Source organism: Geotrypetes seraphini, chromosome 1 (genome assembly GCF_902459505.1).
Source record: "Geotrypetes seraphini chromosome 1, aGeoSer1.1, whole genome shotgun sequence".
Taxonomy (NCBI): Eukaryota; Metazoa; Chordata; class Amphibia; order Gymnophiona; family Dermophiidae; genus Geotrypetes; species Geotrypetes seraphini.
The window spans coordinates 516822006-516847905 of NC_047084.1; the positions used below are offsets into that span (position 1 = coordinate 516822006).

Consider the following 25900-nt stretch of genomic DNA (forward strand, 5'->3'; position numbering starts at 1 on the left):
AGACCTTATCGTTAAAGAACTTTGCTAGAGAATCGGCTGAGGGGGAGGAGGGAAGTATGGAGTCATTTTTAGAGGTTAAGGAACGCCAGATGTTAAATAATGTGCTACTCTGATTGTTGGATTTGGAGATTTTGTCACTGTAGAAGTTTTTCCTTGCTTTTTTTAGAACAGTATTATGGATTTTAATGTTGACCCTCCAGGAGAGTCTGTCTGTAGGGGATTTAGATTTTTTCCATTTTCGTTCCAGAGCACAGCATTTCTGTTTCAGTTCTCTGTGGTATGGGAGGTACCAAGGGGCCTTACGGGAGTAGGAAATGGTTTTAGTGGAGAGAGGGGCGAGGGAATGGAAGGTGGACTCGGAGAGGGCGACCCAATTTTGCCAGTTAGATTCTGGTTCTGCAGGTTTAGAGATGGGGGAAAATTTGTCGAGAAAATTGATCCAGAACAGATTTTATATAAAAATCCTAATAGAGACTCTAAACTTAAAGGCTACTCTATTGCTTTTTCAACAGTCAAGTTTAGGCAGAGTACTGAACTAAAAAAACGTAAGAGGGAAAGACAATGAAATAACCTACTGAAGCCCAAGTTTTACCTTTTCCCAAGTTTGAATATCAGCATGTAAGATATTCCAATGCAGTTTTTCTTCTCCTTAACAGATCCTCACTCAGCACCTCTTCAGGACAAGCCAGATTTTCAAGGCTTTCCAATGTCTCTCATAATAATAAATTCCTAATAATTTTTTCCCTATTTTATCAAAATCTCCCTTGTATTATTCCTTGTCTAATTAGATCACTACAGCAGGGATCCTGAGGCAGGGATCTATGCACCAGAGTTTTTACTGGTTCTGAATTATTGGCTCCAAATCTGGCCAACAGGTGTCACCTTTACTGAGGGTGATGACTCCCTTTTGCCCACTACATAAGTCTGTGAATACTATCTCCACAGTGTCCCCAATACAGCCAACTCGGGGTGCAAAAGGCCCAATCTGGAATCAATCTGGGAATCCACTGCATTGTAATACACAACTTAGTCACTGGTTTGGCCTCGTTTGAAGTTTTAAAACATATAGCTCACATGTATCAAGGAAGAAAATTGGGTTGTAGCCAATTGCTAACTTTACTGCTCAGCATAACAGCTCTCCACATCAGCTGAGCTCTTAAGGTCCTGACATATAGAAAATTGGTATTGCTTTTCATTCAATTGTATATTATGATGTGATCATCTCCTTCTGATAATCCTAGGGAAAATTTATAATCCGATTTTAAAAAATAATCTCTGTGAACAATGTCAAAAATATATAACATGCTAGACACCCGAGGGCAAAGAAAATTTTGATATGTGCTGGAGTAGAAAAAAAGATTTGGGAAGGGAACTAGAGGATAATAAGAGAGAGAGGAGATTATTGGGAGGACAAGGTAAGTCAAGGATGGCAAGATCTGTTGTGGAGAAGTAAGGGGAAAGGGATTGGGATTTGTATACCACCTTTTTGTAACTTTATAACCACATTCTAAGTGGTTTACATACAGTTACTTCAAGTATTTTCCCTATCTGTCCCAGTGGTTGATCCTTGGAACGAGCTCCCGGTGCAGGTGATCGAGGCAAACAGCATGCAAGAATTTAAGAGCAAATGGGATGCCCATGTGGGATCCCTTAGAGGGTTAAGCCAAGGGAACCTGTCACCAGGAGTGGGATCCGTAGGATAGTAGACTTGGGGGTGGGTCAGTAGAGTGGGCAGACCTGATGGGCTATGGCCCTTATCTGCCGTCATCTTCTATGCTTCTATGTTTAATCTATCTAGAGTACCTGGGGCAGTGGAGGATTAAGTGACTTGACCAGGGACAGAAGGAGCAGCGCAGGATTTCAACCCACAATCTCAGGATGCTGAGGCTGTAGCTTTAACCACTATGCCACAGTATTGATGCCATGATATATACACCACTGAGGTTCCAGAAAATGGGGAAAGGGGATAGTAAATGCTGGAGAGAGTGTGGGTAACTATCATCACATGTGGTGGGACTGCCTGGGAATGCGGGACTATTAGACCCATATTTTTTTTGAAACTCTTTCCAAGTTGAAAGAAATAGCCTTGTTGAATATTACAGTAATGGAATTAGAGGACAGGACTGTTAAACTTGGAATAGCGGCAATGTGATTGATGTTGGCAGCTAACTAGAAGAATGAGTTGATTCTGGTTGGAAACAGGTGCTTGAAAAGGGTGACGGGTCAAAATTGCACGAGGACAAAGGCTGAGCGCAAGGCTCGATCGGGCCGAAGAAAACCCAAATTTTAAAGGGTTCTGAAGGGGTGTGTGGGGGGGAACCCCCCCCCCACTCTACTTAATAGGCATCGCGCTGCCTCACGCTGCCATGTTGGGGGGGTCTGGGGGGTGTAACCCCCCCCCCATTATACTGAAAACATAACTTTTTCTCTAAAAAACAGGGAAAAAGTTAAGTTTCCAGTATAATGAGGAGGGTTACCACCCCCCAAGCCCCCCACAATGCCAGCACGATCTCTATTAAGTAAAGGAGGAGGTTCCCCACCAACACCCCTGGTCGGACCCCTTTAAAATACGGATTTTCTTTGGCGCAATTAAATCCTACGCTCAGATGTCTGCGCTCAGTTGTCTGCATGTGCTTTTGACTATGAACCGTTGAAAAGATATACTGTTACTCTAAGGCTAACTGCTCTCAGGGGAGTTTTCTGAAGGGGGACTTAAGGTGTAATAACTGAGAATCCCCAGATTGGAGGGGGGTGTACAGGAGGGAAGGAGAAGGGGGAAGAGGTTGAAGGAGGGAGGGGGAGAGGTGAGGGGTATGAGGGGGAGGGTACCTTTTAGACTGTATGAAAGAGGATAGGAAGGACTTAAATGTACATTTGTGAGTTTTGTGTTTGTATCATTTCTGTTACAAAAGTTAATAAAAATGAAAATATTTAAAAAAAACCACAAAAACCACCTCAGTGGAAGGATGTAGCAAGAATACATACTGCAGGCAGGGATTTCACACAGCTCCATGCGAACATGCTTGTTCTGTGTAAAGCACCATGGGCCTTCTGACTGCCCTCCGGGGTTTCGACAGTAGGCATGCCCGCCTCCTATTTCCGGAAACTCTGCACTCGTCAGATGGTGGCTGTGAGGAAACTGGCTGCTCCATGGCTGACACTGATGACCTGACTTGGTGCTGCTGATGGTTCCTCTATAGTCCGATCCAGACCCATTGTAACATTGGTGATCTGCAGAGAGGCATGAGGAAAAAAAAAAAAAAAATAAGTGAAAGCAGAGAGAAGAGACACTGTTTTCACTTGAAACAAGTCTACCTCTATTAAGAATGACCCCCTAAAATTTGTTGAGTTCAATGAAAAGTTCAGTAACTTCTAAAAGCTGTTAGATGAGAAACCTCACAATTATACGGCCCGCAGTGAACATAATGCAATCAGCACTACATCGGGAATTGTAAAATCATGGCACTGTGTCCCAGTTTTCATATCATTAGAGGATCTTCCATTACTGGAAGAATAGGATGTTTATGGGGAAAAAGGGTTCATAATTAAATAATAATTGATAAAATCATTACAATATATATGTTATATAAATTCATAAGAAAAATAATATAAAATATGGTTTATATAAAATACATTATAGAGATATCAAGTGTATTGTTAACATAAATGTATGGAAAATTTATAACACTTGTTGATATGTGAAAAAATCAATAAAAAAACTTTAAAAAAAAAGAAAGATGGGAGGGGGGAGGGTTTTTAATTAATTTACATATTAAGAATATAATGTATGATGTTCAAGTGTTATATGATAGTATTTCATGTTGTTCTTTTTGTGCACTTGATGTAAGTTTGAAAAAGAATAAAGAAATTAAAAAAAAAAAAAGGATGTTTATGGGGAGGTTTCTGTGTCCATAATATTTTTTGACTTTTTTTAATAGGTGTAGTTTGCATTTAGTGAACTAACCCTCACCCTTTTACTAAGCTGCGGTAGAGGTTTCTATCATGGCCTGGAGCGCTAAATGCTCCAATGCTCATAGAATTCCTATGAGCGTTGGAGCAGCGTCAGAGCATTTAACGCTCTGGGCCATGATAGAAACCTCTACCGTGGCTTAGTAAAAGGGGGGCCTAAGTCATCTCAGAAAATACCACTGCCATTATCATAAAGCATAGCTTCTACATGATACAGCCCCAAAAAAGCTGCAAGCACAGCACCTAGGAATTATCACGATTCAGAGGTTTCCCAGTTTCCCACATTTTCTAAGTCCATTATACTTTTTGGTTGCAAAAACTACAAAACATTGCATATCTATTTAGGGCTTCAATTCTTTGGTGTTTATAAATTGACAGGGGTTTATTTTCTAGGTAATCATTTATTTATTTAAAAAATGTTTTCTCCCGCAATGACAATTCTAGAAGGCTCCTTCAGAGTACATCCGGGAAGTTATCAACATGGGCTATCGTACAAATGTAAGGAAGTTCTTCTTCACCCAGAGAGTGGTAGAGAGCTGGAATGCTCTTCCGGAGTCTGTTGTAGGGGAAAACACCCTCCAGAGTTTCAAGACTAAGCTGGACAAGTTCCTCCTAAACTGGGTCGTACACAGGTGAGGCTGAACTCGTTTTAGAGCACTGGTCTTTGACCTGGGGGCCGCCGCGTGAGCGGACTGCTGGGCGCAATGAACCACTGGTCTGACCCAGCAGCAGCAATTCTTATGTTCTTAAGATGTGTTATGTCACTGTTAACCTATTATATTTAGTAACTAGGTCTCACTACATAAAATGGGACCTAAGCTCAGATAGCACGAATTAGCAACAAAATAACACATCTTAACAGTAGCTCACACTCCTCAGAGTTTATCCAAATTTTATGCCACATTTTTATCACTTAGGAGTAGTCAGCACAGAAGGGCAAAAATGGTTATAGTCCTTATTTATTGGAACTTTTGGCAATCACCAGAAAAGCAAGGAGGATGATCTTGTGTACCCAGGAAAGGGACTTGGGGGTATTGGTGGACATGACAATGAAGCCGACGGCACAGTGTGCAGCGGCCGCTAAGAGAGCGAATAGAATGCTTGGTATAATCAAAAAAAGGTATTACAGCCAAAATGAAAGAGGTTATCCTGCCGTTGTATCGGGCAATGGTGCGCCCGCATTTGGAGTACTGCGTCCAATATTGGTCGCCGTTCCTTAAGAAGGATATGGCGTTAGTCGAGGGGGTTCAGAGGAGAGCGACGCGTCTGATAAAAGGGATGGAAAACCTGTCATATGCTGAGAGATTGGAGAAGCTGGGTCTCTTTTCCCTGGAGAAGAGGAGACTTAGAGGGGATATGATAGAGACTTACAAGATCATGAAGGGCATAGAGAGAGTAGAGAGGGACAGATTCTTCAAACTTTCAAATAATAAAAGAACAAAAGGGCACTCGGAATAGTAGATAGGAGACAGATTCAAAACAAATACTAGGAAGTTCTTTTTTACCCAACGTATGGTGGACACCTGGAATGCACTTCCAGAGGATGTGATTCAAGAAAGGATTGGACAAATTCCTACTGGAAAAGAGGATAGAGGGGTATAGATAGAAGATTACTGCACAGGTCCTGGACCTGCTGGGCCACCGCGTGAGCGGACTGCTGGGCACGATGGACCTCGGGTCTGACCCAGCAGAGGCATTTCTTATGTTCTTATGTGTAAAGGCAGTGCCTCAGAGAAATACATTTTTAAGGAACAGTAAATACAACTCAGAAGGAATATTATAATTCTGCATATGCCTCATAGTGCAATAATTGATCAACTTTACTTATATGTTGTTTGAGGCTGTGACAATTGGCTATCTCCAGCAGAGTTTGTTTTTTTAATATAATATATCTTTGGTATCTCTTTGTAATAATTCTTAACAAACACTGCAATGATTCCTATTGTATACCTCTGTTTTCCGTAACTGTTTATTTGATGGTGTTGTAAGCTGTTTTGATGACTAATTGAATATTGATATATTAAGACTTTTATTAAATATTAAATAAATATATATATATATATATATATAATCACCTACAGAAAAAAACCCTGGCAGCAACATTTTTAGAACAAATATTACTTTAGAAAGTACCTCTCAGGCAAGGCAAGAGGTGCCTTAGAGGAAGACAAGAGCATGTCAGCACTTACATCTGCTGAGCTTCTCGGCAGGGATTCCAATCCTCATGCAGTTTGAGGCCTCAGGTCTCTCGGGCAGTGGCAATTCCTCACAGTTTGGAAGCTGAAGCTGCATGAGGATGAGAGGATTCGACCTGGCAATGTTGTATTCCTGCTTGCACAGGTCATTCTCCAGCACCTCACATTCATCCCTACACAGCTCACGAGGCTTTGGGGTTCGGGAGCTTTCCTCACACAGTGGGAACACAAAGTGGCAAAAGGATGGGATGGCAAACTGGGAGCACTGATCAGACAGATGAGTGGATGTACCAATCATAGTAAATGCAGCTGGAAGGCAAGGAAAACAATGCAAATTATATTCCCACAGAAACTGGCCTGAAAAACAGATCGTACAGAGAGGGTGCAACACACACTTTTCCATCAAGGTATAAAAGATGCAACATCTAGCCCCTGAAACTAAAAGAAACATGCAATTCACAGACCCTGCTCTTATTACAGCTCTGCTTGATCTCCTACGCCTGTACAATTCAGCACAATAATATTTTGGTCAGTCACGGTTTCCATTGGTTGTATGTAACCTTCTACATTCAACCTGCCTTAACAATTGTCGGACAGTAGGTGGCACTGTTGCCCGTTTATACTGGTCAGGTCAGTTTACAAATGGGTCTCAGCTCAGTTCCTTGTTAGCACTGTACATCAGTGTTTCTCAAGTTGGTTCTGGAGCACCCCCTTGCCAGTCAGGATTTCAGGATATCCGCATTGAATTTGCATAAACTTGATTTGCATACACTGCCTCCATTATATGCAAATGTCTTTCATGCATATTCATTGTGGATATCTTGAAAATCTGACTGGCAAGGGGGTACTCTAGGACCGAGTTGAGAAGCACTGCTGTATATTATACATGGGTATATTAATACTTGACATATGGGGGGGGTCACACTGAATACCTCATTCTGAAGAAAGATACCGTGTGTTTACTATTCTAATTTAACTGTGTGCGTGTTTGGGGCAGTTTGTGGGATGTTGGGGCAGATGTCAGGGCAGCTTTTGGAATGTCTGGGAAGTTTCAAGAAGATTGTTTTTGGGAATTGAATAGTGTGGGACAATAAAGAGTACAAAACAAGGAGAGGCAGTTAGAAAGATGGAATTTCTTAGCTGCTATGCTTCACAATATGTGAGTTTCTGTGCTACAAAAGGTGCAATGCCTACTGCCACATAAATACATTGGGGGGATTTATTTCTCTGGAACCCCAGTCCAATCTGGCTCATTTTCAAACTTGATGTGTCTTTTTACTAGTCTTTCCCACATGCCAACTTTCTTCCCATTTCATTAAACATTCAGAGTTATTCAACCATTCGATTGACAGGCAGACATTCTTCATCCTTCCATTGGGTTGCAATGAATAATGGTGAGAAATGAGAAAACAACAAGGCAAGCAGTCTATGAAATCCAATATGGAGAACAAAAGAGAAGCAGATCATAAGAAAAACACAGACTTGGACTTTCATTTCTCAGGTCTGCACAAGGTCACCTGGCATCCAATCCAATCCAATCTTTAGGTTTTTATACCGGGTCATCCCTAAGAAAGAGCTTGACTCGGTTTACAAGAATTGATTCATCACATAGAGATAGATCATTACAATTAAAGTACATAGAGTGGAAGGCATCATTATTCATGATCTTCTAATGTAGATTAGGAGAATCTATTAATGATTTCTGAAACAGTAAAGAATGGATTCTGATTTCAGAAAGAAGATCATTCCGAATTTTTGAAAAAATGAATATAAAAGAACACACTGTATAGCCTAATGTTTTAATCCCTTTGAAAGAAGAGAAAGCAAGTTTATATCGTTGAGAAGTTCTTGAACGTAACGACTAAAGAATTTAAAGAGACTGAGACCAACAGAGAAAAAAGTTCCATGAAGGATTTTATTTTATACAGTGGTACCTTGGATTACGAGCATAATCCGTTCCAGGAGCATGCTCGTAATCCAAAATGCTCGTATATCAAAGCAAGTTTCCCCATAGGAAGTAAGGGAAACTTGCTTTGATATGTTTCCACCCCCCATCTTCCCCCCCCCCGAGGCCAGTAGCGCTGCTCCCCCCCCCCCACGAGAATCGGCATTGCGCCCCCCCCCCCGCGAACCGGCACCCCCCCCCCCCCCGCGATCCGGTACTCCCCGCAGCCATCGGGCATCCCCTCGCCACGACCTGAGGTCTCCCCAACCCACCTGAACCCTCTTCTTACTTTTCTGTAGCCTCCGCAGCGGCACCGGCACCAGCATGTCCTGTGCGTGGTGCCGGTGCCTGAAGATCTGCTTTCTGTGCTGGGCTTTGAGCATGTGCGCATGCTCAAGGCCTGAGAGTTCACGTCGAACGTGAACTGTCAAGGCCCAGCACAGGAAGCAGATCTTCAGGCACCGGCACCATGCACAGGACATGCTGGTGCCGGTGCCTCTGCGGAGGCTACAGAAAAGTAAGAAGAGGGTTCGGGTGGGTTGGGGAGACCTCAGGTCGCAGCGGGGGGGGGGGGGCCCGATGGCAGCGGGGGGGGGGGGGTTGCCGGATCGCGGGGGGGAGGGTGCTGGTTCGCAGGGGGGGCGCTCGCAAATCGAAGCGCGCTCGGTTTCCGAGGCGCCGATTTTGCGAATGTTTTGCTCGTCTTGCAAAACACACGCAAACCGGTGCACTCGTAAACCGAGGTACCACTGTAACTGTTTATTGATTTTGTAAAAAAAATAACTTATACAAAGTACAACCGTTTACATAAAAGAAATAGCCTCAAAAAGCACTTACTACACCACTCGGGATTTTGTAGATCCCAATCATTGCCCCAAGTATATTAGATAGATTGTGAGCCCACCAGGACAGACAGGGAAAAATGCTTGAGCACCTGAATAAATTCATGTAACTGTTCTGATCTCCCCTGGAGAACGGTATAGAAAATTGAATGAATACATAAATAATTCAAAATCTCAAAAATTTTCACTCTCAGTTTGCTCATCAACATTCTCTTGACAAGCTTTTTTCACAGGCCGACAAAGGCTTCAACCCAGTTAACGTAAGAATAGCTTTACTGGGTCAGAAGAATGGTCCATCAAGCCCAGTAGCCCATTCTCACGATGGCCAATCCAGGTCACTAGTACCTGGCCAAAACCCAAAGAGTAGCAACATTCCATGCTACCAAATCTAGGGCAAGCAGAGGCTTTCCCCCATGTCTTAATAACAGACTATGGACTTTTCCTCCAGGAATTTGTCCAAATCCTTCTTAAAACCAACTACGCTATCTGCTTTTTCCACAACCTCTGGCAACGCATTCCAGAGCTTAACTAGTCTCTGAATGAAAAAAATATTTCCTCCTATTGGTTTTAAAAGTATTTCCCTGCAGTTTCATCGAGTATCTCCTAGTCTTTGTAATTTCTGACGGAGTGAAAAATCGATCCATTTGTACCCGTTCTATTCCACTCAAGATTTTGTAGACTTCAATCATATCTCTCTTCATCCTTCTCTTTTCCAAGCTGAAGAGCCCTAACCTTTTTAGTCTTTCCTAATATCCCCTTTATCTAGCTAAATAACCAGTTTTGACCTTTGCCAAAATGTGATTTCACTTTTATTATATTTTTTTTTCATTTACTCACAACACACAGAGAATACAACTATTCTCCATAGAGACACACTGCTAAGATTGTTTTCTTATCTTAGCAGTGCTTATAGTATGCTTCCGCTCCAGTATCAAATCATTCACAGAAACGTGTCCAACTTTCTTTAGACTTCATTTGAGTCAAATAGTCTCAGTGATAAAGTCTAGGGCAAATGTACAAGTCATCCAATTTTTACAGGCTTCAAAGTTAAATGTGCTCAAGAGCTTAATAAACTCCACGGCAGCTCTCCACAGACTACCACTCAGTCAATCAGATTTTCCAGCATGAACATACTGCCCCAGAATATACACTCTCAAACAGCTCTATGATTTTCTTAAAACGTCCTCCCATAAAATGCATCCATATTTTTAAAATATTTATTTTCTCACAAGGAGTTCAACTCATACACATCTGTATTCATTAGCAAATTCCCTCCAAACTGACACAAGGGACTTCTTTATAATTTTTAAACATTCTTTCTGTTTTTGTGATGGCCACAAAGCTGCACGTTGCTGTCAGCCCTTCAGATTCATTCTCCCACCTCTTCACTACATCCCCAATAAAAACAACTTTGAAATAAAACAAAAAAAAACCTTCCCCAGCTTTCCCCATACTTTGCCAGGGCTCCAGATAATTCTGTGAGCTAGATCCACAGCATGCCCAAGATCCTAGGCACATGCCTCTAGCACATCTACTCTGCACTCACTTCCGGGTTCACGGGAACCCAATCCATGGTTTACTCACACTACTGGCACCTTTCCTCTGAATCTCTCATATGCATTTGGAGCTCTCAGTCTCCTCTCCCATACCTTTGCCAGGCCTCCTGTGGCAACCACGCTTCCCTCATGACTAGTCCAGAGCTACTCTGCATTCTGTTGTTGCCAGAGCCTCAGTGTTATTCCCGAGTGCGTTCCACTGACCTCTTGCCCTCTTCTACACATTGTGTTAATCATACGTGAGTGAGTACCCCGGTATCCGTGGGCCAGCAAGTGTCAAGCGTACCAAACTTCTAGTCGGTTTCCCCAAACTCCAGAAGCTCCCAGACCAGTCATCACACAACCCCGTGGACTCGGCATGTACTTCTGGGTCCACAGGTGTCACAGCACCGCCCCTCCTATCTGCCCTTGTAGCGTGATGACTTTTGCTGGATCCAGGAATTTTAAAAAATATTGCTGGCTGGAACTGATCAGGTTAACAGCTCTGAAAGGATCTGCCCCCCCCCTTCCTGTTTCAGAGATTGCTGGCTGAGACAAAATATTTAATGTGTAATAAGGTTAATACACTGCCTTCGCTTAACCAACAAGGCAGTAAACAAAATACAACAAAAAGAAAAGAACTCCATTTCTTAGAAGAGTAAGGGCTAGATTCACTAAGGGCTAGATTCCGTGAGGGATCCAATCCAATCTGTGTCCAGGGGGCCGATTCATGAATCACCCTCATGCAAATGAGGGTGATCGGAATCACGCCCCCAACCAACTGCCGGGATCGCTCTGTAGCAATTCCAAATCATGTGCAGACCATCTACAGATGGTCTGCGCATGCGGTGAAGAGCAGTGACTTTTTTTTTGTACTTTTAACTAGCCCAGCAAGCCCTTGGTTTTTACCCGCTTTAAACCTGCAAGTTAAAACCACGGCCTCACACTGCAGGGGAAAGCCAGGGCAGCGCATGGGGCAGGGAGCAGGAGAGTCGGAGGCTCACTGAGCAATTGGATCTGGATCAACACATCTCATTCTTACCACAGTCTGCACCTCTTTTAAGTTTGGCAAAGGGCAGAGAGGCAGGAGATTCAGGGCAGAGCAGGGCGGCAGGAGAAAATCACGGCAGAGAGCTGAAAAGTCGGGGCAGATAGCAGGCAGAGAGCAGGAGATGCAGTTGGAAAGCAGTCCCCAGCAGTCGCTTGTTTGTGATCGGCCAGCCCAGTCGGTGTTGCAGGTTTTTTGTTAGTGAATCGCTGCTTGCCTACATTTGAATGCCGTTCCCCCTCATTTGCATGTGCGGCTCGGAGGATGATCGGGACAGAGGTTAGTGAATAGGGTCGAAGGGAAATCGGGTCGCAAAGGGGTAGCTAAGTGGTCGGAATTTGATCGGTGGGCTTAGTGAATCTAGCCCTAAAGGAGAAAAGAAAGCAGACAAATTAATCATCAGGCAGACACACAGAGACAAGTATAAAGTTAATAGATCAATCAATCAACCAATCAATCCAGTTGGCTGCCTATATCTAAGCAGATTGATTTCAAGTTGCTCTGCTTAGTTTTTAAAGCTTGGCACATTTTGTTTCCTGAGTGTTTGAATAAACAGCTGAGTAAATACTAACCAGGAAGAGCTTTAAGATCATCATAACAGGAACAATTTGTGGTTCCTGGATTAACAGAAATCAAATTAGAGATAACTAGAAAGAGAGCCTTCTCTTATGTAGGACTTGCTCTTTGGAACTCATTGTTTATTGAGTTTTATGATGGTTTTTCATAAAAAGCATTTCGTAAGCATTTGAAGCCTATTTTATTGCCACAATACTATGGACCACATTGAAAACATTAAGTCTTAACGAGCATTCTTGCATGTATATTTTAATAGTATCGCTTAACAAAAGAAGGCTGGGTTGGAACAGCAGAGCTAACTTGTCCACACTCCCACCTGGTCCCGCGCCGCTGAATGGCTGCCATCGCGAGTCCCGCGAGAACTAAAGGCAGCCATTCAGAAAACGGTGCAGCCCAGGAGGGAGCACGGAGAGCTTTCTCCACCTCCTGCCGGCTGCTAGAACACCAGGTTATAAGAAGCATTTTAAAAGGTATGACTGGGGGAGGCAGGACATTTTAAAAGATACGACGGGGGTGGAATTTTAAAAAGGAATGAATGGGGGGGTTAAAATGGTATGGGGGTTTTAAAAAGGTACTGGGGGGGGGGGACAGGGTGCAGAGCCTGGCAGGGAGTGAGGGGGCTGGGTGCAGAGCCTGAGTTCAGAATGTTTTTTTTTTCTTGTTTTCCTCCTCTAAATCTAGGGTGCGCCTTATGGAGCAAAAAATACGGTATATAGTGCTCAAAATTCTGCACAATAAATCACCAGAGATTTGAACAGTGCCCAAAATTTTGTGCACAATATTAATTACTTAATGGGCCAATTAGCACTGATAATTGGTGCCAACAATAAATTATTAACACTAACTGGCAATAATTGGAATTTATGTATACATCTTTATGGTTGCTATTCTATAAAAGGTGTTCATATAAATTGTTCCACATTGATCCAAAAAGGGGGTGAAGCCATGGGAGGGGTATGTCAAAAAAAATCAATATACTTAAGCATATATGTAAAGCTTTAAATATGGGAATTTTATGCTCAGAGACCTGAAGGTATAAAACGGAGGTCAAGCTCCCAAGCACCTCACCATCCAATCATTGCACAGTCTGCCACATTTGACAGCTTATTTGAAATAAAGTTCAATAATGTTGTACGCTGTGTTGTTCATCTAGTTACAAAAACTTGAAAAAAGTAATGCACTTATTTATCTGGTGGTCCCGACGTACCACATTTCGTTCACTGCTGATTGAAACTTTAAATCGCTAGATGACAGCATGAAAGGGCTGGGCTTCTGATTCAATTCTTCAATCGTTTCAAAACTGAATTGAATCAGAAACCACCAGTCTGATTATTGAACTGTGCCTTGCTATCCTCCAGGCAGCACCAGAGGGCTTCCAGCTGATCCTCCATCCTGATTCCCCTTCCACACCTGCCAAAAATAATCATGGTAGGGCTCAAATTCTCCACCTCCCTTAGCCCCTTGGCTCTTCCTGGCAGCTCCCTGTGGTCAGGGGTGGTGGGAGGGGACAGACAGGAGCAATGCCCATTCACTCCTACCTGGCATAGCAACCTCTTCAAAATGACTGCTGCAACCTCTAATGGCAGCCTTGTAGTACTTCAGGCTGTCACTAAAGGTCGTGGAACCCATTTTGAAGAGGCAGCTATGCTGGGCAGGAGTGGGTATCGCTACTGACGTTTTCCCCCTAGTCCACTAGGAATCTTCCAAGTATAACTGAGGGGGGCTTTTCAGGGTGGCAGGGCTTAGTTGCAGCCTTGATTGTCTTTAAGGGAATGAGAGGGGATCAGAAGTGAGGAAGTTATACTGTTCTGGGGGTGGGAAGGAGGATTGGGATTGGGCTGAGGAGCCTCTTGTTATGCTGATCCCAGCCCGATATTCAGCCAGGGCCCACATAACTGTCTTATGAATATCAGCTGGGAAACACATTAGATCCAGTGACTTATTCTGCATGAATTAGCCCCAGATATTCATACAAGGCTGCTGAAGGCTAAATATTGACTGGTTAATGGATTGATTTTCATGCAAAACCAGGGGATATAGAATTTGGTCTATTATAGGGAGGGGTTGGTGTTTGGGATATAAATATGTCTTGTCAGTGTTCCCGCTAAGGTGCGCTGGTGTGCGCTTGCGCACAAAATATTACCTGGCAGCGCACAAGTTTCTCGTCACAGCGCACACATTGTAGAGCACAGTTCTTCAACCGCCGGTCCGCAAACAAAATCTTGCCGGTCCGCGAAGGATTCGGTCCCCGCCGCAACGAAAGGCCGGCGTCAGCTGACTTGCAACTTCCTGTTGCAGTCGCTGTGCCGGGACTCCTGCCTTTGCCGGGACTCCTGCCTTCCACCGCGTTTGCCTCCTGCCTTGTCTCCGCACCTCCAGACCAGCAGCGGCAGCTCTGTATGTTTTTAACTTCGGCACAGAGCTGCCCCTAATCAATAGTTTAGCGCGGTTTCATAAGGCAGCCTCGGGGCCTTTGCTAGGCCGGCCCACATCGCATCATCGAAGCGGGCCGGCTATCAAAGGCCCCGAGGCTGCCTCATGAAACCGCGCTAAACTATTGATTAGGGGCAGCTCTGTGCCGAAGTTAAAAGCATACAGAGCTGCCGCTGCTGGTCTGAACTCTTGGGCCGCTGAAGGAGGGCAAAAAGCAGCTATCCTGGAGGTTTCCCTTCCTCTCGCCTTACAGGTTCCTTTTTTCCACCTTTTTTTTTTTCCTTCAAACGGCAACGGGCCCCAGCATCGACATCAATCAAGTAAGTTCCACTGTCAATCAAGCGGTTCTGCTCGGCCAAAGCTTCCCCTGTGACATGAGCCACCCTCAGGGGAAAGAAAGTGACCCACAAAGGTGAGGGGAAGGGGGGCAGATGATGGAAGTTGGGGGGGGGAGAGAGAGAAGGGGCAGATGATGGAATGGAGGAGATGAGAGAGAGAGAGAAGGGGACAGATGATGGAAGTGAGAAGAAGGGAGAGAGAGCAGAAGGCAGATGGATGTCAGTTGAGAGGGGAGAGCAGATGCTGAATGGAAGTGGGGAAAGAACACATACTGGATGGAAGGAGGAGATAAATAAAGGGGGAAGAAAATAGTAAGATAATGGAGGGGTGAGGGAAAGGGGTGACAAGCTGTGTGTAGACACAGTGAAAAGAGGGAAACGGGACTAAATAGTAAGAAAGAATTTAATTTAGATGGAGGCAGAAAATAGAGAAGGAAGACCAGAGAAGAAAAGGGAAGAGAGCAGAGAATGATCAGATCTGAGTGGAGGAAATGAGAAGAGAGATATGCTAAAAACCACAGGGGGGAGGGAAGGATAGAGATGCCAGACCATGAGGGGAACAGAAGGAAGATGATGGATGCTAGACCAAATTGGAGGGTGGGGGGGGGGGCAGGAGGAGAGATGGCAGGGAAAGACAGACAGTGAATGGAAGGGGCAGATGCTGGACTGAAGAGACAGAGAAGGTTATCATGCTGCTGTACCGGGCCATGGTACGCCCTCACCTGGAGTACTGCGTCCAGCACTGGTACTTTAAGAAGGACACGGTACTACTCGAAAGGATCCAGAGAAGAGCAACTAAAATGGTTAAGGGGCTGGAGGAGTTGCCGTACAACGAAAGATTAGAGAAACTGGGCCTCTTCTCCCTTGAGCAGAGGAGATTGAGAGGGGACATGATAGAAACATTCAAGGTACTGAAGGGAATAGACTTAGTAGCTAAGGCAGGGAGAACGAGAGGGCACTCTCTAAAGTTGAAAGGGGATAGATTCCATACAAACGTAAGGAAGTTCTGTGGTAGAAAGCAACATATTTATTTGGCTCATAACTTGCTGGCGCCCGATATTTTTAGCTCACAGTGAAAAAAGTTTGCTCACAACACCCGCCCGCTTAGAGGGAACACTGGTCTTGATCCCATTTTTGTTCTTGTTGATAGATTTTTTTTTTTAATGGGTAAATGGGTCAACAGTGCCCCTTTCAAGCAGCCACTGATGAGTGAATGCCATCAATCAAAGCCAGTACAAACTGCAAACGGTTAGAAAAAACATTTAACTACTTCACTTATATGACAGAAGAAGAAAGAGAAAGTTTGATATTTTAGGGTAAAATGGTGTCTACCTTTGCAGCTACATTGTTGGAGCTTTGTTTTAAAGAACACAGCAGGGCAGTGGCGTAGTGAGGGTAGGAGGCACCCAGGGAAGTGCCCCCCCCTCCACTCCACTCCTTCCGCACCCTCCCTTCCCACCCTGCGGCTCTTTAAATCTTCACCAGCAGGAGCAGCTTCTCCAGCCTGCTGTTCGTGCTGGCTTTCCCCTCTGACAGTACTTCCTGGCACCGTGACCTGGAAGTGATTTCAGAGGGAGCCAGGCCAGCAGAAGCAGCAGGCAAGAGTAGTTGCTCATGCTGGCAAAGATTTTAAAGAGGTATGGGGGGACGGGGAAGGGAGGGTGCAAGCGTGGCGTAGGTAGAAAGTTGCCGGCGCCCCCACCAAGATGGTACTCAGAGCAATCCGCTCCCCCTCCCCCACTCCCCCTTACTACACCAGTGAGGAAGGGCAATACAGGATTATACCCTCATAGTTCCGTTATCAGAACGCCTTGAAAACAAATCAACTGCCAAGCAAAGCAATTGAATTAGGAAGATTTCCACCATACACCTGTCGGACCAAGTGTCAACTCTGACCCCCCACCACACCCCCCATCAGAGCTCCTACCGGTGATTCGATTTTCAATTTCCCCTTGCATCTGGAGGGTGTCCACATAAATAGTCCGGTTTCCGATGAATCGTGCACAAGCAATTCCCCTGTAAGGCTGGCAAAATCCATCTTCCTGGTAATCATCCCTGCAAAGAAATGCAAAGGGACTGCATCAGTGGATCTGAGGATGTCTGGATGGAGTCATATTCCAAAAGTCAAAAGAAACCCCCCCCTCCATAAATCACCAGGGATCTGAACTTTTACTTTAATAGTTCAGCAGTATTCTGTGAGAGACCAAGGCCAAGATTTTATTTCAATGCCAGGCAGAAAACTAACATGTTTAAAGCACCATGTGCTACTGATTCTGCTTTCATACTTCACTCCATTAAAAGGCTGGCGTCAATGCCATTGTGGTGTGCAGTGCAGGGTCTCAAACATTTTTAGAAACCACTGCAAGTCTATTGCCCTTCATAATGCTCATTCCTGCAGCCAGCAGAAAAATATTTCCAAAACATTCAAAAGGAATTGCAAATGATGAGCACAATAAAAAGCAATCCGTGGTTAAACTTATACAGTCGTCCAATTCAGAACAAGACTTTTATGCATTCCTTCGCTTTCTTCTCATAAGCATTGTTCAGTGAAGCCTGATCTTGGGGAGGGAGGGGGCAATATATTCTGCAGTCTTCCATTCCATTCTGCAGGGCAGAGTTCTAGCCACCATACTGGTCCTGAGTCACTTGTAAGAAAGAGATCAATGTAGCCATTGCAACTCAAGTGCTACAAAAACATCTTTCTTTCTCAATCGCTGCATAAAAAAATAAAAATAAATCAAAAAATTAAAACCCCATGCAAAAATTCAGGACCAATGATGGCATAAGAACTCTGCCAAGCCTTAAAATGCATAGCCAAAGCTCAGAATTTTCTATGTGAGTCAAGAGAGCAGAGCCTGCATCAAGGCATACGAAACCGCAACCCAAAGTATACCCACATACTGTGTTTAACCACTAACAAATCATTACATATGGAAGAAAAAAGCTTCTTTACTAATCAGGTATTTTTGTGTTTGCAGTAATGCCAGACCTCACTGGATCTCCTTCAAATGTTATCATGATTGGGGCAGATGATCCCCTTTACTTTAAAAACCTATTTATTTAAAGAAAAAAAAAATCTAGTTTGCATTACCTAAAAATCTAACAGGTTAGAGACTACATACACAATAAATATCAAGCAATCAATTAAAAGATAAATAAAAAACAACCCAGCAATGATAAAGTCACAAAAAGTATTATGCGTCAACAAATAATAAAATTACAAATAGTACAATACAAAGAATAATGAGGCCCTTTTACCAAGTTATGGTGAGCACTAACATGGGAGGAGCCCGAGATGCCTGAGCCAATCAGGGCTTTAGGCCTCTCCCTATGTCACATGATGCACCATGGCGGGGCTAAGGCCCCAGTTTGTTGGAGGAGGCCGAGGAGCAGAAGGAACTGAGCACCCTTCCTGCTCCAAACTTTTGGAGGTATGGGGAGGGGGACGGGGCATCCACGTCCGGTGGCAGGAGGGAGTGGGCATCACTCCTACTGTTTGTTTTGGGGGGTAGGGAAGGAAGGAGTCAGCAGGATGGCAGGAGGGAGTCGGCATCCCTCCTGCCATTTTTTTGAGCGCAGTTAAGGGAGCGCCGATGGCAGGAGGGAGTTGGCATCCCTCCTGCCATATTTCTGATTGCGGTGGGGGGGAGCGCCGATGGCAGGAGGGAGTCGGCATTCCTCCTGCCATTTTTTGTGATTCGGGGAGGGGGGGAAAGGAGGGAGGCTTTTTTTCTTTTTTTATTGGCCAGATATTTTATGTGTGTAATACACGCAAAATATCAGTGCCATTAAAAAAAAAATGAAAAACAAACAAACAGGCAGACCTGTCAGTAACACAGTTTCCAACTGGTCTGCAGCAGTTGGGTTTTAGGATAGTAAAACCCGATTCAAAATAGCCAAGCAATTGTTAGTGAATCAATTGTTTGGCTGTTTTGCATGGGATTTTACTAATTTGCATGGGTGCATCAGATCAGAGAGGAGATTCATTGGACAGCAGTTTAGTGAATCGAGCCAGGGAACACAAATCTAGGCCATTGTATGGTGAATATGGTGTATGGTATAGTATAATATGATATAGCAGGACAAAAATGGGAATTAGTGGTAGGGACAGAGTGAGACTTAGGCGGGATTCATTAAAGAACTTATGCCTACATTTTCTGGTAGGTGCTGTTAGCCATTATTCTTTAAATGGCGCCTAAGCGTGGTGCCATATAGTCATATACTCTAGAAATTGACAGTGCCTAAGTAACCAACTAAAGCATATAATTATAAACATGAGCTACAGTTAAGATGTGTTATTTGTACCACTAACTTGTGCTACTTTAGCACAGGTCCCAGTTTATGCAATAAGACCAGGTTACTACAAGATAACTGGAGAAATCAGTAAAATAACACATCTTAATGGTATCCAATTTTGATAACTCTCCCCCCAACACCAAATCAGCTAACTCAAGATAGTATTTGAGCTGCCAGACTACAATGCCTTGCATATGTCTTCAACTCTTGTACATTTTTCACATTCTTCTATCTAAAAAAATGCTATTATAAAGCATTAAAATAAGAATTTTGTTATAGTGATCTACACAACATGCACTGTACTTGAAACATTAAAGAACAATTATTGAAATATTGAAAAAATAATTAAAATTAAGAAACCAAAAACACTTGATTACATAAGTACATTCACCCTTTGTCAGTGCAAATCCTTTGTCAGTGCAAATTAGCTCCATTTCCAAAATCTGCCTTAACAAAACTCCTAATAAATTAAATAGAATCCATCTGTGTTCAACCATAGTAGATAATAATAATAATAACAGTTTATATACCGCAGGACCGTGAAGTTCTATGGGGCTTACAAAGATTAAAAATAGTACAAATTGAGTGGAACTGACAAGTTAATTCTAGTGAATCGTGGTTCTAGGGATCAGTTAAGTGGGAAAGATTGTACAAATTAGTTGCCGAAGTAGTTCAGGAACAGATATGTTTTTAGGTGTTTCCTAAATTCCCCGTAAGTATTAGCTAGCATAAGTACTCCTGAATGAAGAATTAACCCATTTCTTTTCTATGCCAAACATAGAGCTGCTGAAAGAACTCTTGAATAAAGTTATTCAAAGGCACAGATTAGAGGAAAGACTATAAAAAAATTTTAACTATCCTTAGGACACTATTAGATCCATCACTAAAAAAGTGAAAACAGTTTGGCACCCCCGAAGCACTACCTCAAACAGGCCATTCCTCCCCAGTTATTAGTTAGGGAAACTGCTGAAGGCTTAAGATTAAATTTTAAGACCTTCTGAGGTCTCTGGCTGAGACTAGGGAAAAGGTTGACTGTTTAGCAGTTATAATTTTAATATAACTCCACAAACATGGCCTATGTGGGAGGATAGCAGGAAGGAAGCCACTGCTCAAGAAAAGGCATATAGGGCCTGTTTCTGTATAGGACGCCGGTTTCTGCAAAATCTCACACTGGCATCCTATACAGAATTGCATCTGCCCTAAGGGACAGACACCCAACCCCACCTAACCGGCCCAATTCTCTAACTATTGCTCATGTCACAGGTGCTGGCTAGAGAATTGTGCCTGATCCCTTAGCCATCAGCTGATCTCGGCAAGGGAATCCCAATGCCATAATCAGCTGAGCAGTAGGGAATCCCCAAATCCCCCGCAAATTTGGCCGGCAGAAGGGATGCCCAATTTTTCCCACCGGAACCCCAACCCACGAAGTAAGCTGGGCAGGAGGGATGCCCATTCCCTCCTGCCCCAGAAACACCTCCCCTCCCCACCCAAAGCAATCCGGGCAGGATGGATGCCCACTACCTCCTGCCCCGGAGCCAATGTCTCCCCGAGGCAAGCTGGGCATGAGGGATTCCCATTCCCTCTTGCCACCCCCTCCGAACCCAAACTCCCTCAATACCCCCCCAAGGCTCTGACCCCCTCACCCTGCACCCCTAACTCTACCCCCAACACACACACACCGTACCTTTCAGTTGAATGATCGGCCGGAGGGATGCTCACACCCTCCAACTGGCCAGCCCACTACTCCAAAATGGCGGCCCTTCCCAGTGCATTCTGGGATGCACCGGGGAGGGACCTTAGGCATCAGAGCCAATCTGAGCTATTTATAGAATCTGCCCTATAATGTATTTCACTGTACAGTAGACAGTACAGGAACTAGAACTCAAGCAACCAGAAAAAAAAAAAAGAAGAAATAATGTAATACTTTAAATAAAAATGAAACTAAATTTCTGGCAGAAATTTAAGTGAAAAACTTGGCACGCCACACCTGAGTACACGCAAGCTTTTCCTACCACATGTCCAGTAGTTTCTCTGGAAAAGTTTATGGTATGGCATAGTATGGGGGTATAGTATTAGTTAGGCCTATTTTTATAGGAACTCTCAAGCAACCAGAAACTACATTTATCCGGAATCTATTTGCAAAGGAACACAAAGGACCGACACTGCAGAGATGCAGGATGTTTTGTGATCAGATGAGACCAAAGTGAAACTTTTGGATCCCACAGCTAGCTAGTGGCAAACAGCACACCACCAAGCTAAAAGCATCTCTACAGTAAATCCTGGTGGTGGCAGCATTACCTTGTGATCATGCTTTGCAGCAATGGGAATTCATGGCTTCCATCAAATATTGAATTGCAGGGTGTGGAGACATTTGCAATCAAGACTTTTGTTTCTTATTAGTTTTTGAATATATTCTTTTACGTTGAAAGTGTAGGGTATGTTGTGTAGATCTGTGAAAGAAACTTCTGTATTTTGAACTGTAATTTTAAGACAGGTATAGGTTAAAAAAAAGTTCTAGGATATGAAGTCTTTGCAAGGTATTGTAACTGGAGATTTCCAAAGGATCAGAATCTAAATCTCCAGGAATAACCTGGGGTTCAAATATACCCTCCCCCCAAAAAAAACAACACAAAACCCCTTAGAGACAGGAGATTCTTCAAAGCCGAATTCTCGAGTTTCAGCATCATAATCTGCATGAAAATTGCAATCAGGGTCAGGAAACAAACTGCTAAAAGCATTTCTTTTCTTTGCAAGCGCTGGTCTTCAGAAAACGCCTTATTAAATGAGCTGCTTTTCATACCTTTGCATTGCTGCAGCTCATTATTTATGAGTTTGCATAAACTTTCATGGACATTGGGTTACAGGTGAAAATTGCTTCACAGAGACCTAAGTGTGCTAATAACACCTTGCAACAGAGGTTTTGGGACATGAGTGGGTGTTCTATGGTGATTTGAGGGTCACTGAATTCAAAACTGACCTTAATTTTTCAGTACAACCCTCTGATTTTTGGCAAAAGAGCATTATAATGCAAAAATTAACATTTTCACTATATTTTCTAATGCTTGGAGTAAATGTTATAACAATCTCTGAAATATTAAAACAGGCAGCGATTGTTAATTGTGACCTTTGATCATACACGTCCAGGATGGGTGGGGAGATACTTTTAATTAGAGTGCAATTGTTGGATATGTATAAAGGGGGGAGATGATATATTTATTTGTCATAAATATAACTTGATAGAATTTAAGTGTTGTTAAAGTGTAAAATGTCTTTAAAATATGTTGCACTTATTTTTGGCTTTAAAATGAATAAAGATATTATAAAAAAAGAAAAAAGAAAATTCAATGCTGGTGCCCGAATATGACTGGCATTGAATTTTCAAGGTTAGCACCAATATTGTCAGCTACAATATTTAGAGGAGAATGTCGGCTGGGCCGCAATGACGATTGTTGGTGCGGGGAGCTGCGCTGGGTGCTCTGTGCTGCTCCCGATGCTCATAGGAACTTTTTGAGCATCGGGAGTGGAGCATTCAGTGTGGCTCCCTGAACTAGGGACCACTAATACGATTAGTTACTTGCTTGATTTTCAAAATTTTACTTCTGTTCTGTTATGTCTTTTATAACTCTTTCCTATTAAATTTGGTATTCTTATTTTATGTTTAAATTTATATTGATTTTGTAAACTGCTCTACTGTGTGTTCATGATTGGTGGTATATTAAATAGAATAAATCATAAACCATGTAAGTGGGTACCTCCATTAAGATGCCCCAAGGCTTCATGGTACATGCCTACTTGTATTCTATAACAGTCATCTAGGGAGAAAGTCTATAAATGGTGTGACCGGGCACGGCTGAGCGGTTTGCGAGGTTGTTTTGGTAGCTTGGTAAGGCTCAAAATAAGAGTTCAAAAACAAACAAACAAAAAAACAGGCACTTTGATGAAGTCTTGCAAGGACATGAGAAAAGTGCATGGATAGCACTGAAGAATGTAATTGAGAATTTTTGGGGGGGAGGACATTGCTACAATTGAGAAACGATACCAGGGCAGATGAATTCATCGATGCTGGAGATGCTCCTAATCTCGTGTATAAACGCACCATCAACATAAAAACGATTCTAGAAAATAATATTTATAGGAACTCTTAAATTGGCACAGTGCGTTACATTATAAACTTCTCATGCTATAAATATTTGTAATGTGCTCAAAAACTATACATGATAGGAGAAAACTGAGGCTATTTCCATACACAGGAGGTCAACTTCTATCAAGTAAACCTCATTTTCTTCTTGCCCCAGAAAAAAAATTAAAATTTGTTGCGCAGTGTAGCTTTACAGTGCACAGCCTGCTAGTGTTCTGTGCAACACTGGGAGGGGGGGCAATCCGCCCCGGGCGCCATCTTGATGGGAACGCCGGCACCCCTCCTCCTTTCCGCCCCCTGCTCCTTCCCACTCCTCCCCCCTCCCCCCCCCCTGTGCATGTGCCTTCATTTACTCTCCCCAACGTACCTCTAGCTCTTCACCAGTGCGAGCAGCAATTCCAACCTGCTGCTCATGCCAGCATCGGCTCCTCCCTCTGACATTACTTCCAGATCCCATGCATAGGAAGTGACATCAGAAGGAGAGCCGATGCCAACGCGGGCAGCAAGTTGGTGATGCTGTTCGCGCCGGGGAAGGGAAAGAGGTATGGGGGGAAAGGGGCGTGCGGCCATTATGCTTCTCCCCTTCTCGATATTTTGCTAAGAAAACTCAACAAAAATCATGATTACTCCAATGCCACCCCTTTCAGAATGATTTGCAAAAATGCATAATTGGGCAGCATACTTAAATGTTAAATACTGTTTCAAATATATGCGCACACAAACAGTGAGGGAATTTTCCAATAACCCCTAAGTGGGCTCTTAGAAATCCACTCACTTCTCTATGATTCTTTGGGTATGTGTGACTGACGGAACTTGTTATTTTGCTTTGACAGGACCTGTTTCTGCAACACCATCCCCCCATTCCCCCCCCCCCCAAGTTACCATCCTAGGTCACTGCCTAATGGTTAAACTAGCCATGGAAAGAAGTGATATCCTACTTTCTGTGGTCTGTGTACTGGCACTTTCTTCTACATCCCCCTACCCCTGACCTCTCTTAGCTTGCTGCAGGATTTAATTTTCAAACATGTTCTATGTATGGCTAAGCCAGTGGTTTGAGGGCCCCCCTTCCCCCTTTCAGGAGAATGTGTATCTTATTAGTTGCTGTTTCCCAGCCAGGATAGAAGGGTAACTCCAGACTTAAGGTAGAATTATCAGCAACATCAGCAGAACAAAGCAGACGGGTGAGCCAAGGGTGAGAGGGTCATTGCGGCATTCAGATGCATGGGTGGGTATGCAATACCTGAAGGGCATGAAAAAAGTCCCATCCTCTGCCAAGTGAGGTTTAACTTTTAAAGGAATGATGATACTAACAGATAATTCAGTTGACAGCTAAAACAGTCTGGAAATTCTCCCCCCCCCCCTCCATTTTCACTCTGGCTTTTAAGAGCAAAACACAGTATGTAGGGATGGTTTTAAGATGCTGAATGTTGCAGAAATCCTACAGTCGGGAGTGTTCTGGATACTCCTGGAGTGCCTGGCCAGTATCAGGCTTAGGGGCACAGTGCTGGACTGAATTACATCACTTCTGAACAGTAGAGGTCAAACTGTGGTTTACCAAGATTCATATTCGGCACCGTGCTTCTCGGGAGTGTGGTGTCCCGCAAGAATCCCTCCTTTCCCTTATATTGTTAAATGTTTATGTTCAGCCACTCTGCCATATCCAGTAATTTGGCTTGCAATATTTTCTTTATGCAGACAGCATTCAGGCGTATTTCCCACTGGGTGAGGACGTGCATAACATGGTGACCAGAGTATGTCATCAGTTACTGTGTAGTTCAGAGAACTCGTATGATTAGATTGAATCCTGGTAAATTAGGAGAACTAAAGAAAGAGCTAAATATATATAACAAAAAGACAGATGTTCTAAACTGGGAAATTATTTGCAGAGAAGGCCACAGTGCTTGCAAAAAATGCTTAAAGATGGCAATTCAGTACAGGCTGCCTAATGTTAGGGGCTGGAATACTGCACACTAAGCACAAATTCTGTATCAGCAATTACACGACTAATGGCTATTATAGAATGCTAGATAATTCAGCAGTTATACACAGGGGCAGAAAAGTGCCTTTTTGTGTGGGGAGGGAGCCCAAGCTTTGCCCCAGTTCCTCTCCAACCCCACCACAACTGTGCCCCCATACCCGGTATCTCCCCCCTTCCCTAACATCCCATAACCCCCAGGATGTCCTACATCTCGACCTCCCTCCCTGTGGTTTCCATCATTTCTCTCCTTTGCTTCCCATTAGAGAATGACACGGTGACAAAATTCATCACCATTCCCGTCCCCACGGATAACCGCGGGAAACCATCTTCATGTCATTCTTTAAGGAGAGAGGGAAGAATTGGAGTATGAATGGCCACAACCACTGACCCACAAGCTTTGCTTTGAAGAATGCTGGTGTAGAAGGACTGAGGTTGAAATAGACACTAGAAAATGACATGGGATTATTTCCCGCGGTTATCCGTGGGGATGGGGACGGGAACGGTGATGAATTTTGTCACCGTGTCATTCTCTACTTCCCATCCCCACCCAAAAAACAAACAAACAAAAAAAAGCAACCTTCAGGATCTTTCTCCTCCCACCATGGTG

At 43.5% G+C, this 25900-nt stretch overlaps 1 protein-coding gene across 1 annotated transcript in view; it reads right to left on the minus strand.

The window, feature by feature from the left end:
• ROR2 (receptor tyrosine kinase like orphan receptor 2) overlaps positions 1-25900 on the minus strand; it is a 434759-nt gene that overhangs the window by 20944 nt on the left and 387915 nt on the right. Inside the window, 3 exon segments of the mRNA XM_033928948.1 lie at positions 2986-3231; positions 6159-6473; positions 16809-16936. Of these exon segments, the coding sequence (XP_033784839.1) occupies positions 2986-3231; positions 6159-6473; positions 16809-16936 (689 nt within the window).